At 40.7% G+C, this 13,298-nt stretch overlaps 1 protein-coding gene across 2 annotated transcripts in view; it reads left to right on the top strand.

Annotated features, from left to right (window-relative positions):
• The first annotated feature begins 2,838 nt into the window (after window positions 1-2,838).
• Window positions 2,839-13,298, top strand: part of EPHA3 (EPH receptor A3) — a 368,458-nt gene continuing 357,998 nt past the window's right edge. Inside the window, exon 1 of one of the 2 annotated variants that reach the window (XM_001501427.7) lies at window positions 2,839-3,179. In XM_001501427.7, coding sequence (XP_001501477.3) covers window positions 3,092-3,179 — 88 coding nt within the window. In that variant the 5' untranslated portion in view covers window positions 2,839-3,091. The remainder of the gene's footprint in view (window positions 3,180-13,298) is intronic. The other variant, XM_005606092.4, reaches the window with a different exon arrangement.

Raw genomic sequence — 13,298 nt, 5'->3', positions numbered from 1 at the left:
TGTGAAAACACTCAACATGGACCTCTATCTAACACTAGTCACAATTTCTCGATCTGATTCTAAGTTATTTTAAAGGGCAGGGTCAAGCTCTTATTCATTGTCTAGCACGTTGTCAGGCACATGTTGGGCACTCACATTCTGCTGAACTCAGCCATCAAGTAAACCAAATGTTGCAAATGTCTTAGTCAGCTCCCTCTTCCTCAACCCCAAAATCCAGTTTTCATTGGGGAATATTGTTAATTTAACCTCAAACATGTATTTTTATTTCATCTCATATTTTCCTTCTTTCTGTTACATGGATCCTAGTTCAGTTCCTTATCACTTTAGCTTCACTTTAAAAACAGCCGCAAATCTTGCCATCCTGCCTCTGCTTTTCCTTTCTTCCCACTCAGCAGTGGCTCTCAAATCTTGAGGACCACAGGATCACTGAGGAGCTTGTCAAGTTGCAGGGTCTTGGGGCCCAGCTCAGAGATTCAGATTCAGTAAGTCTGTGGTGGGCAGAGGGATATGCACTTTCAATAATATCCTGGGGGCTTCAACAGCAGGTGGCCCATCTATTACAGGTGGAGACACTCTGATCTATGCTGTCAGTAAAATTTCTTTCTAAAACTTAGATAAGATCACATTTTTATTTGCCGAATGCTTTTGAGGTCTCTCTCTCATCTAGAATATATTGTAAAATCATTGACACGTTGCATAGAAATGTCTGCAGAGTTTCCAACCTGCCTTTTGAAGAACGTCCCCTAGCACTCCATCCCCACCCCTCATGTTTGGTACCCTGGCCCTACTTTATATCACACACACTGGATGCTCTATATCTGCCAGATACTTTCTCTCGCCCTCACTTGGAAATGATTTTGTTTGTGTTCCATCTGCCTGCCTGCAGTGGCTTCTGAACCATTCTCTGACTGGTAAACTCCTACTCATCCTCCAAACCACAGCTCCCTTATTACTTTCCTGTTGAGGCCTTCCCTGATGGCTGCCTCACCTCCATGCTACCTTGGACACTTTCCTGGCTCCCAGCGGTTTAATGCCTCCCTCTTTTCACATCTACCAGAATGGCACTCAGATTATGGAGACCCTTACCTATTGTCTGATGTCTCCTGACCCAGAGAGTCTCTGATGGAGAGGTCCTATGTTTACATTGCATTCCCAGGCCAGGAATTGTTTTACTCATTTTGACACTATTGTTGTTTTCTTCAAACACGAATGGCTCTTGCCACAGCAAGGAGCAGTTTAAGTGTGAAGAGGGAAGTCACGTGAAGGGAGGCCAATGTATGTGCATATCAGCACACTGGCATGCTTTTCCAGAATGTTTTTAAATTGTCACTCCAAATAAGACTTTATTTTCTTTCAAGTTTCAGAAAATTTTCTCTAACCCTGGAACAATGGAACTGTGCCTGAGGGAAAGATGAAAGTTGTGATGGAATGTTAGAACTGCCAGCATCATACCAGCTGAGTGGTCTGTTCAGTATCTGCCGTTCTTTTCAATTCTGAGGGTTCCACAGCCTTGGGTGACATAATGTGGGCCACAGCTAGAGCCACATAATAATAAGGCACACGAGAGTGAGCAGGCCACTCTGCCCAGGCTTCCGCCACGCTTCCCCAGCCCCATCCCAGCCAACAAACTATTGTCAGAAGCCACTAATTTAAATTCCTTCAAAAATGGTGTTCTCACATTAAAAGCATAGTGTTTGTGAAATGAATATCTTACTAGCGAGGTCTTTTCGGGCCCTTATTGAGATGCCATAACTCCAAACTCTAAAGCCAATCGCTGACCTTACAGCTGTCACCCCCTTTACTTTCCGGAGTCCAGCGAGGAACTCAAGTCCTGTTTTCTGTTTTGAGTAGGAGAAGACAGATGAGTGGGAGGAGATCCAAGTAATCCCTTTCTGGGGGATATTTTAAAGATAAGTGAGAATAGTCTTCAAAATATGAATTACAAAACTATTTGGCTGAAATAGATTGCAATTATATTGTCCAACAAGGGAGCTAGAAATAACAGAAGTTGTTTACAACCGTGGTGTAAAGTAAGTGAGAAAGCGCAAGGACACTATTGTTTTGCCGTAGATTTGGAATGTTAAAGAAGAGCAGTATCCAACTATTATAAGATTGGAAGTGGCTGAAAAGCTGAAAGGGGAGCTGAGAATTGTGCACTGTTTATCTCACAGGGCCGGAGGTCCCGGTGGGGACGGCGAGGGAGGGCTGGTGATGCCACGTCAAGAACGTTAGGCTTGGTTTGTATTACTCCTACTCAAACCCACAGCGCAGAACACGGATGACTGCTGACCTGCAGCTGTCCCTGGGCCGGTTTCGTTCACTTCCTTAGGACGCCGAAGGTTCCTTCCCAGGCGGGAAAAACAAAGTGTGCCTTTTGCACTGAAAGCCCTGGGCCAAATCTAGCTAAGAGCCCGGACACCACCTGGTGTAGAAGAGAAGAGCCTTTCCGGTCGGGGTGTGTATTGGTGTCCTTCTGCACCACAAAGGACTCCAGAAGAGTTATGAGCACAGGGAAATAGTAGAGGAAAGATTCTAATTTTCCTTTGAATTATACAATCATCGTTGATTTTTTTAATGGCAGGCTCCCGTTCTTTCAATAGCAAACATTTCTGTGGCATTTCAGTTTTTTGTCCACGCACAGTGCCATGCGACACTCCCATCAGGGTTTCTAGGTTCTTCAGGGAGCTAAGCTAGAGAGCATGCACAGCAAACAATAAAATAGCTGCTTTTCACTGACAGTAAAGACGGGGTGTTCTCTCCCCACCACTGCTCTGCACCACTGCCCCATCACAACTTGGGAATTTCCTGCCCCGCTGGCGCCGCCGCCCCCCCAGCCCCGCCGCCGGCTCCGGGTTCAGAGCCTCCGCGCGCTGCCGCTCCTCCGCGTCGCTTCCGGCGGCACTAGGACCCAGGGCAGTCCCTGAGCGCGGTTCGCCGAGCGGCCGCCAGACTCCTCCTTATCTCCAGTGTCAAACTTGACATCAGCCTGCGAGCGGAGCATGGTAACTTCTCCGGCGATCAGAGCGCTCCGGCACAGCAGTGGCATGCTTCATGGAGGTATGCTCCTCTCACTGCCCTCTGCACCAGCAACATGGATTGTCACCTCTCCGTCCTCCTCCTCCTCAGCTGCTCTGCTCTCGGCTGCTCCGGGGAAGTGACTGTCCCTCCCTCCAACGAAGGTGAGCCAGGCGCCGGGCGCACAGCCTGCGCGGCCGCTCCGCGCGGCACGCCCTCCCCGAGCCTCTTCGGGTTGTGAGGGTACCTCAGAATAAAGCAGTGGGCTCTGAGAGTAAACCAGAGATGTGCTTTTATTTTCCTCTGTTTTCTAAAACACTGTAAGAAATAATTCTGGATTGCCTAAACCTAAAATGTGTTTTTAATCTGGTACCGAGTCAAGCAATTACCTCGTTTGACAATTTTGAGCAGAAAGAAAGAACAATCTGCCAGTTTTACCACCCAAGATGTTAATTGCCAAATAGCCATGGCAGTGTTTTATTTTCTAATTGTGACCACGTAGTACTCTGAGAAGTTTAAAAGAAAATTCAGTCTGTCTCTCTAGATTCTTTAGTATGGTTAAATGTAACGACAGGTTGCTCCTACTTAGGACCATGGCATTTATGAATGGACTAAAGGGGAATCAGAGTTTGTGAAGGCGGAGGGGTGTGCGCGCGCCTGTGTTTATGTGCCACTGCTGTATTGGCGTGATGTGCACCCCGCCAGGCGAGGCTTTGCTCCGTGGTGCGGGTTCTAATGAGCAGCATATGCCACATTAACATAAGTAATATTTGCAGGAATTACAACAAGCTTAGGTTGGATTCTCTTTGTTTAAGGGCTTATATACGAATAGGAGAGTGAACTTGTGAATAGTGGAAAGCTCCTGAGTAGGTATCCTAAATAACTGAATAGCAAATTAAGAAAGAATGTTCATATGCCGCAAATGGCATTTCCTTGATGTCGGGTTATTTTCCTTGTAATGGGCATTCATCCCTTCACAATGGATTAAAGTGCAAACCTAATGTTAAGGACACCAATGTTTCCTCTAAGATTGTGTGCTTAACAGATACGTTGCCTTTCTCCAGTGTACCTTTTGTCATCTATTCCTAATGATTTGTGAATAGTCACTAACTCTTAAGACAAACTTCTCTGAATAACTGATTACTTCAAAGCAACACTTACAACTTTGATTTCCTCTTAATCATTTTGAACTTATAACATTTAGCAATTTATTTTGCAATTTAGCAATACTAAACACTCGATGTGCAAATGCTGCATTGTATATTATGTCACACAAAAAAATATTGGGAAGCCAATACTGTTGTATATTGTTTACATTATTTTAAAAACCACAAGGAAAAAAGAATATTTACAAACTTTTTAATTAAATATAAAAACTGCCTCTCATATTTGGTGACCTACTTTCACAGATAATAGAGCAGTTTAATTTCGCTCTTTCCTTAGTGACTGCCTTTATCAATCTGGCATATTTCATTAAATGTTTCTGTTTTCTTAAATTGGAACTTAAAATTCTAAAATATAAGGATCAAGGAAATCATCTTACCTACCAGTGACATTTTTTTAACAAATCAGAGTGTTTATTTGAAAGTAATAGTCAATCATTCTTCAAGAATGAAAGGCAAGAGTAGTAATTTGTATAATGAGTAACATATCAATACGTTAAAATTAGTGTTTGTTTAATATTTTGTTTTTTGAAGATATTACAGTATTGTCAATAATTAGAAAAATAGTAACATTATTCCCATTTTGCTATGATAAATTGTACTTCTGTAAATGGACTATTTATAAACTCTTTAGATGATGGGTTTTACTGAATTAATGCACAGGGATATAGCTGAGAGTCAGTATTTTTGTGGAAAACATAACCTTTTAGTAAATCGAAAGAGAAAAAAGACCCTTTAACCTTATTCACACTTACATAAAATTAGTGAATATTAATTTAATGAAATAAGAATAATCAAAGACAAATTGCTTTTAAGCCATACCTTGTGTATGTTTGGATATTAATGCATATTATTGTAGAGGCAGGTACACATTAACAATATGTATAAAGAAAGGTAAATACACTCAGAAAACTGACATGATTGCATTCAATTTGCTTGGGTAAAAGTTTATCCATTGTTCATGGGATTGTTCTCTCCAGAGCCTCTCTTACTAGTAGTGTCTCCTTTCCCTTCTGAGGTCATGATGGGAAGATTTGAAGCAAAATTTAAAATGAATGATTTGACTCGGGTAATATTTGAGTGAAGTTAAATATTAATACAATAGCTTGGGTCTTGAGTTGAATGACCCAAAAAGTGAAAAATCCAAGTATGTGCCAAGATTTCCATGCAATTGCTCTAACAATGTCATTTGAACAGAAAACAATGCTTTTAAAAATCATATATTTGGGTAGAAAGAACAATGATAAAATAAATCTCATTAATATAGCTTTCTGATATAAATTTTGAAAACTGAAACAAAAAATACTAGGTTGTGTTTAAAATACCATGCTAAAAATTATATTTCAACATTATAAAAATTTACTGGTAAATTTTACTAGAATTTATTCTGCAATCTATCATGAAATTAGGCGTGATAGAACTAAGAGAGAACAAAATCAAGTCATTGAGTTGTTAGGAAACTTGCCATTATGTGATTCTTTTCTAATTTGAGGTTTGATAATCAAATATTAATATCGGAATGCCACGGTCCTATGATAAGTTAGAAAAAAACTTAGAAAAAGTTTAATCTGAACTTTCCTTTTATTAATCCAGTTACAGATAACTTTCTAATATGCTTTCAAGAAAGTGATTCCAACAATACTTTCTATCTGCCTCAATGAAAATAGTTTATTCATAATTTCACTGATATCTTAAATCAAGAATTGCCTTCTATACATAAACAGAAACTTTACAAAAGCTGCATAGAACTTTATTAAAATCTTATCAGGTCTGTTTACATGACACACCAAGAAAAGACTTCCAATGGGAAATCAACTACTTTTCAAGACAATAGAACCGCTACACTATTGTTATTAGAAAAGTTCATATATTTGCTCCTCTTCCCATGCTAGACGATGATGATAGTGATAAATAGAAATAGCTCTGGAAAGTAGTTAAAACCCGATACAAAGTGAAGTATCAACTGTTATCAGCTCAGTCCTTTCCGGCACTGGATGAAGTACTCATCCAACACTTCTCTGTGTCTGAAGCAGTCTGCGGCAGAGTGCACTGCTTATTCATTGGTACATAATACACTAAATCATTTTTCTATCCAAAATGTTTGAAAATTGCAGTAACGTTTACCCATAGAGCTCTTTATTTTGGAAATCAGGGTTTCCAAAATTAAAGTGAATATAATTAAATCTACATATTTATATACTACTTATTTTGGAAGACGTTTATTGGAGTGGCTGGGACACTGTTTCCATGAAATGTATTTCACTGACCATAAATCTCCTAAGTACTGGAGGAGACTGTGTGATTGTTTAATACTGAAAAGTCAAACTCATAGATGAACACTGTATGCTGCCCTTTGAGTATCAGGCAAATGGGGGAGACAATAAATATTTCAATAATGGTTTTTCTCTTTTTAGAAACTACTATGATTGATGTCATTTTTTATGTAGACACATCTCAAATAAGAATACATTGTGATGGAAACATAAATAGAGAACTGAGCTATCATATCATCTTTATAAATTTTTTAGAAGAGGATTTACATTTGCTTTTAATAGCATTTCAATGTGTTAGACTGAATAATTGAATGCCTTATACATTTTTGTAATTTAATAGCTCTCCTAATAGCTCACCCTTCCCACCCTCCAATAGTTATAACTGTGCTGTTTGCCTGGAGGTAGGAGAAACCTGAATTTCACTATTTTATAACCTGCAACAGTTAACACTTGACCTAGGTCATTAACAGGATTATCAGCAAATTTGTTTAAGCTTTTACTGACAACCTCAATTGCTGTGATAATATTTAGATTGTGCCTGATGGAAACTTCTTGTAACCTCACAAAGTCTATCATGAAATTAATTCAATCTGAATCTGTATCTTCCTAAAGACTAATATTGATAATAATAATTCAAGGGGGGAAACTGTCCACTTTGATACCCCATCTCCTCACTCGTGTTTCATACATCATACCATTCTAGTCTTTGTCATAAATGAGCATTTTAAAACTCTTTTAAATAGTAAATATTCTGACAATAACAATAGGTTTATAAATACAAGCCAGGTTCACTATAACTATCAACATTTTCAATTTTATACTTTTTTATCATTGGTGCTATAGTTGATATCATTATTCCGCCTATTTTAAGATACAAAGACAATTGGATGTATTTATAACTCAGAAGCAATTGAATCTATAAAATGGGAACTATGTATAATGAAACACCATTGCCATGTGTCAGATCATGGCTGCATTTTATAGAAAGTGTCTTTCCCATGAAAGACTAGGAATTGGGAGCCACAATAAGGAGCACTTAAAATGAATATAAAAATTTTAAACAAAATACTGTACACAATCAGAACTTAGAGGGTTTTTTGCATTGTTTAATGGGTTTAGGCAGTTTCACGCGAAGTTTTTCTTTCTTGAATATAATCATGGTTTGCTCCTTGCTCATATAAACTTAGTAGTTTTACCTTGACTCTTCAGAAACTTATTTTTCAAGAAAGGATTCAGTAAGATTCTTTATCGTGTTTATATATTATCCACATTTTAATATTCAAATTGTGGTGTTTTTTTTGAGTCCCTCACTGTTAATACTTTCTCACAATAACATTCTTTATAAAGATCACTAAATGTTAAAACCGTATCTGAAACTTTGGAATTTTCCTGAAATAAAATATATGCAATTTTTAAATATCAAATAATCAGTTACATATGCAAAGGATTTTTAAAAGCAAAACATATTTCCACAGTATATTTGATTTACTAACTTCAACACAAATGGAAACAGCAAGAACTGTTCTTGAGAGTTACATTTTCCAAGTCATAAAATCTTCAAGAAAGTATTAATAAAACTTTCCACAAATCATCAAAACTCGATAAGTTCTTACAGACATTTACTTAGTAAGAAATCTGTGATGTGAGTTACCTTTGATTTTAGTCATTTTCCAATGATTTTGGTTGGCATAAATATTAGAAGGGGAAATATGTATTTCTTGGAAGAACACTGTTTTACAAATCATTTGCTGTCAAGATCCTCAACTTTGCTTATTTTTTAATATACACATTTCTCCTATAAAACATCTAATAATCCTTGCTCTTTTCATTTCTGTTTGATAAACCTTTTAGAAGAACAGATGCAGGTCTCCCCTTTTTGGTTCTGTTTTCAAAGATCTGGATTTTGTCACCAGGGAGGGACAATGAGGGGCTTGTACCAAGTGCACAAGTAGCTTCCCACAGATTTTTCAAATAAAGGGTTGACTGGTGGTGTGAAACGTTCACGGTATTATTCACCCAGGTATCCCACCAATCGAGATTTGAAATTTATTTCTCAAAAATTTGAAAACCTTAGATAATTTCTCTGTAACGACTTTAGAAGTAAAAGTAATGTTGTGACATTTATAAACTGCAAAGGATTCCAAGCCACAAATCAATGGAGAGAGACCCTCCTCCTCGGAATCAGTATGTGGGCCATGCGCCCCCTTGATTCTACTCCTTGGGCTGTTACCAGCTGCCCAATATCAGGTAGTTCTTGGAATCCAGCAGGAGGGTTTTCTCCTGGAAAAGTCTAGGAGTCAGCAAGTTTTAGTTTGCTTCCTACTAGCTTTCTTTGAAATGAAACAGGGGGGTCGATTACCAAGAAAAAAAGTCTTTGCAAGGGAAAAGAAAATAAAAAGTTGATTAGAAAGAGGAGAGGTAGGGAAGTGCAGAGGTTCTAAAGCCAACGTTAGTATATAAATCTTCTGCTTAAAGGGAAAATATTTATCACTTAAAACATCTGGCTAATCAATTTTTATCAAATCCCTAAAAACCCTGCACACTTACAAAGAAGGGGGAGGGGAACGCGCTTGTTTGTTTCTCCTCCGAAGCGTGCACACTTTTGATTTTTCCCCAGAAGAAAATATTTTGTCCAGGGAAGTTTTACGAGTGTTAGTCAAGGAATGCTTCCCCGTTTGGATGCCTGGGCGAATGCATGTGGAGGGCTGATGGAATCAAAACCAGTTCCGCAATTAAAGCGTCCAACGTGGAGGGAGGTTGTTAAGCTGGAAGCCCTGGGTGTGGAACCCCCTCCCACCGTTCACTTTCTAAACCATGTCCTGCTGTTCCAGTCAAAGCAAAGGGTGAAAATCCACATAATCCAAACCAACACGGCGAAGTCAGAATAATAGGCGAGCAAAGAGGGGGAAAACAAGCGGCAGCACTGTACAAACAAACGTGAACAATCTTAGCCATGGACGGTGGGCCACGGGAGGGGAGGACGGCGATGCTTTTCCTTCGCCTTACCCCTCCCACGTTCGATCCTGCAATATTGATTACATTTCGAAAGCGTGCCCTGAGAAATTTTAGCACGAAGAAGGGCTTTACGGGTAGTGACAGCAGTGTGGCAGCAGAGAGATGAGCAGGCGCTCCCTCGCTGCCACCACACCCACCACCAGGGCGTCCTAACCTCAAACTATTCGCCGCCGCGAGGCCCCGGCTCAGTGGTGCAGAAGGCACGCGGGGTCTCCCAGCTGTTCACTACTTTCCTCTCTGCATCGGATTAAAGATCAGATCAGGAAACCCCAACTCCGGGTCCGCGCGCCCGGGACCGCAGCCCTCTCGGGCCGGTGGGTTCCTGGGGGCCAGGCTCTGGCGCCGGCCGAGGGTCGGGCTGGGGCGGCGGGGCTGGGGCGGCGGGGCCGGGGGCGCCCCCTGCTGCCGCCGCGGCCCCGGCCTCGCCTGTCCTGGGCGCGGGCCGCCCAGGGAGCGCAGGAGGCGCGGCCAGCAGGCGCGAGCGGCCCGTCACAGCGGAGTCGCCCCGAGATCGGTGTCACCTGCCACCCCGCCGCCACGGCCAGCCTTTCCAGCTCGGCTCTCGGAGGTGGCGAGGTCCCCTTTCCCTCCGCGTTCCCGGGCCCAGCAGGTGACAGAGGGCGGAGGTGGCGTCGTCCTGGGGCTCCTAGAACGCTGCGCGCGGGGAGGCGCCGGGGACGCGCGCGGCGGGGACGCGCGGCAGCGCCTGGGCCGGCGGGTCCGGCTCGCGGCCTCCGCCCAGCTCCTGCGCTCTCTCTTGATGTTGCGGACGGTCTCCTTTCCTTCAGTCCTTCCGTCCTACACTAAAATGGGGTCGCTTGCTTTTCAGTTTTCTTTGAAGTCACCTACTAATGCCACCTGTTAGGACCCTCGGGAGAGCTAGGGGGCATGTTCCATAGGGTTTCCCCCGTGCACAAGCGGAAGTTGTCTGTTTTCTACCACAGCACCATATTTGATTGGCACCATTTCATTAAAATAAGATTTTTTCCTCTTCTGATTTTGGAAGTAAACCTGGAATGGGCCAGAGAGGGTTTCTGGGGGAGGCGAATCGAGGTAGGTCAGGAGTTGGAGGATGCTGATGTTTCCATGGTCTTATGGGATCTTTAGTGTTTTTCATAAGAGTTGTTGAATCCAGGGGATTCCAAGACTAAATACGGTCTCAGTGTCATACCGAACATGGAGATAACAATTGCACACAGTTTCCCTGCTTAGATTTTTTTCCCTCAACTTAGTATTCACTGCTCACCAGACCTCGTGTCATCATTAAAGCGGCGCCGCAGTGGGTACTAGGACGTCTCCCATCGTTCCAATTGAGGAAACGAATCATAGCAAAGTGGCTCCTGAGCCAGGCCCTCGCTTGTCTGGGTCTTAATTTTCCCAAGTTTTCTCCTGTGCACAAATGCCTGTGAATTAGGGAGGCGACCTTCTCTTCGGGACTGCACCAGCTTCTCAGCCTTAATGCCCCGGGACTATACTCATTTTCATCTTGTGACTTTACAAGAATAACTCAGAAATACCCAGAATATTGGAGTGAAAAATTGTACTTCAAAGTACTTTCAAAGAAGTACTTCAAAGAGTACTTAGAAACTGCAAAGTGTTCACACTCATAAGCTAGGATTATTTGCATGGGTGGGGGACGCACTACGGGAACAATTTAAAGAAAATTCGATGTAAACGGAGAAGTAGGAGAAAATCCCTGCGATGTCTCCCTCACACATTCTTGACCTCTGTCTTCAGTTCCTGACTCTCAGACACTCCTTCCCTTACACTGGAAAGAAGATTTTGTCAGGAATTCCACACACAGAGGTTGTGAGACAATTCTCAATATAACCCAAATGTTATTATTCAGGGTTTTATATAATAAAAATGGAGTGTTAATTAGCTGTTGGAATTTTCACGGTAATGGGGAAAAATAGAACATGGTCTCAAAAGTAAACTTTACTCCTAGTGAAAACTATTCTCCATTTAAAAGACAATTTATAAATTACTTAAGATGAGAAAATAAATTATCATGATTTATCTCCTCTTTCATAAAAACAGTGTACTTTCTTTAAGTGGAGGCATTGAGAAAAGGTAGCTAAAACAGGGTTTTGAAAGGTAGCAAATGAAGTTGGGGGCAATCGTATTTTTCATACGGGTATTTCAGCACATGTGTTTTGCATTAATTGCTGCAATAAATTCTGTTAACCTGGCAAAGAGCAAAAATAGCATATTGATGACATCAGGCTTCCCAATCTGAAAGCTGCTTTCCGTGTCCTGCCTTCTTCACTGTGACAGGCAAAAAAGGTATTCTAACACATTGTCCTTGATGTCCCAGGGAATCACCCAACCACTAAAGCTACTGGCACATTTTCCATGAGCAAAAGTGAAGGCTTAGCAACAAACTTTTTTTCTTGCTTTTGGAGAATTAAAGTCAACAACTGCCTTCCCTACTTTAAAAATTTTTAGTCATATTTGAGTTTGCAGAACTCTCTCAAATCAAGAAAATGTAAACTTGACTTTAAAGTCTCCAAACTGAGTTGCCTCTTGTTTTAAGATAAAAATCTTGACACATTACATGGTAGAGTCTCCAAAGGAACAAGAGCAAAGGGAGAAGTCTGGGTTTATTTCACTGCTTCATGTCTATTTAATCAATCTCAAAATGGTTTCATCTTGAATTTTATATACTCCTTAAGAGCAGGTTAATTTATCTTCTTTCAAATAATAAAGATAGGTGAATAATATCCGCAGGCCCAGTAAAGAGTGACACCCGCTGTCTCCTGATAAAAGTATGAGGCTTTAGGGGCTAGCCAGGTGGAATAGTGGTTAAGTTTGTGTGCTCCCCTTCTGTGGCCCTGGGTTCGCAGGCTCACAGGTTTGGATAGCGGGTGCAGACCTAGACACCACTCATCAAACCATGCTGTGGCCGTGTCCCACATACAAAATAGAGGAAGATTGACACAGATGTTAGCTCAGGGAAAATCTTCCTGTCTCTCACACACACTATATATATAATAAATATATAATATAATAATAAAAATATATATAAGGCTTTAAAATTAACATTTCTCCAGTAGTAAAGTTGATTGGTTTCCAATCAATATGACATTTAGATGTTTTCTATGTCAGGGTGACTAAGGGAAAGAGAGGACAGCTCGTTAGTAGTTAACATATATTTATTACCTGATATTAAATGTATTTTAGCAATAATGAGTTTGTAGTTTGTAGAGGGTGCATTTGTTTTTTATTGCATATGACAGCAGTCTTCACTCTGAGGATAAGTGGGGCTGGGAAGCTGATTTGCAATGGCTTCCACGTGGGTTATCTAAATAATTCTCTGGGTAAGCAGAACACCACTGATGAAAAGTCTGTTTGCAGTCCTGTGTGTGTATATGTGTGTGGGGGTCTGTGTATGTGTCACCAGTAGTATTGTCCCCTTGCAAAATTGAACTGTTTCCACACTGTGGGAAAAGTTTTATGGATGAATATGTACCTTTTGGAACATGAAATTATATTTTTCTGAATTACAAGTTGGTAATGAGAAAAAAGAAAAACAACCATTTGTTTAAGTTATCTATCACTACCTAATATTGTTAATTTTCCCCAACTGGACTTCTAAACTACCTAAAATAATCAAAGATGACATCAAATTGGAGTTATGTCCAAATTGTGATTTTTCCCTTCAATATGCCAAAGCTACTTATGGTAGATTTTGCATTTTAATGGAATGTAAAGAACTGGCATAATCAGAGAAACTATAAATAGAATTTAAATTGGGTTGTTACTTTTTTATTAAGTATATAAACTCTGTCAAATACGGCTATTGCCAGATATTGAAAGTGTTTTTAAAGAG

Source organism: Equus caballus, chromosome 26 (assembly GCF_041296265.1).
Source record: "Equus caballus isolate H_3958 breed thoroughbred chromosome 26, TB-T2T, whole genome shotgun sequence".
Taxonomy (NCBI): domain Eukaryota; kingdom Metazoa; phylum Chordata; class Mammalia; order Perissodactyla; family Equidae; genus Equus; species Equus caballus.
The sequence above is the reverse complement of the archived record's forward strand: the minus strand, read 5'-3'. Positions and strand labels throughout refer to the sequence as shown.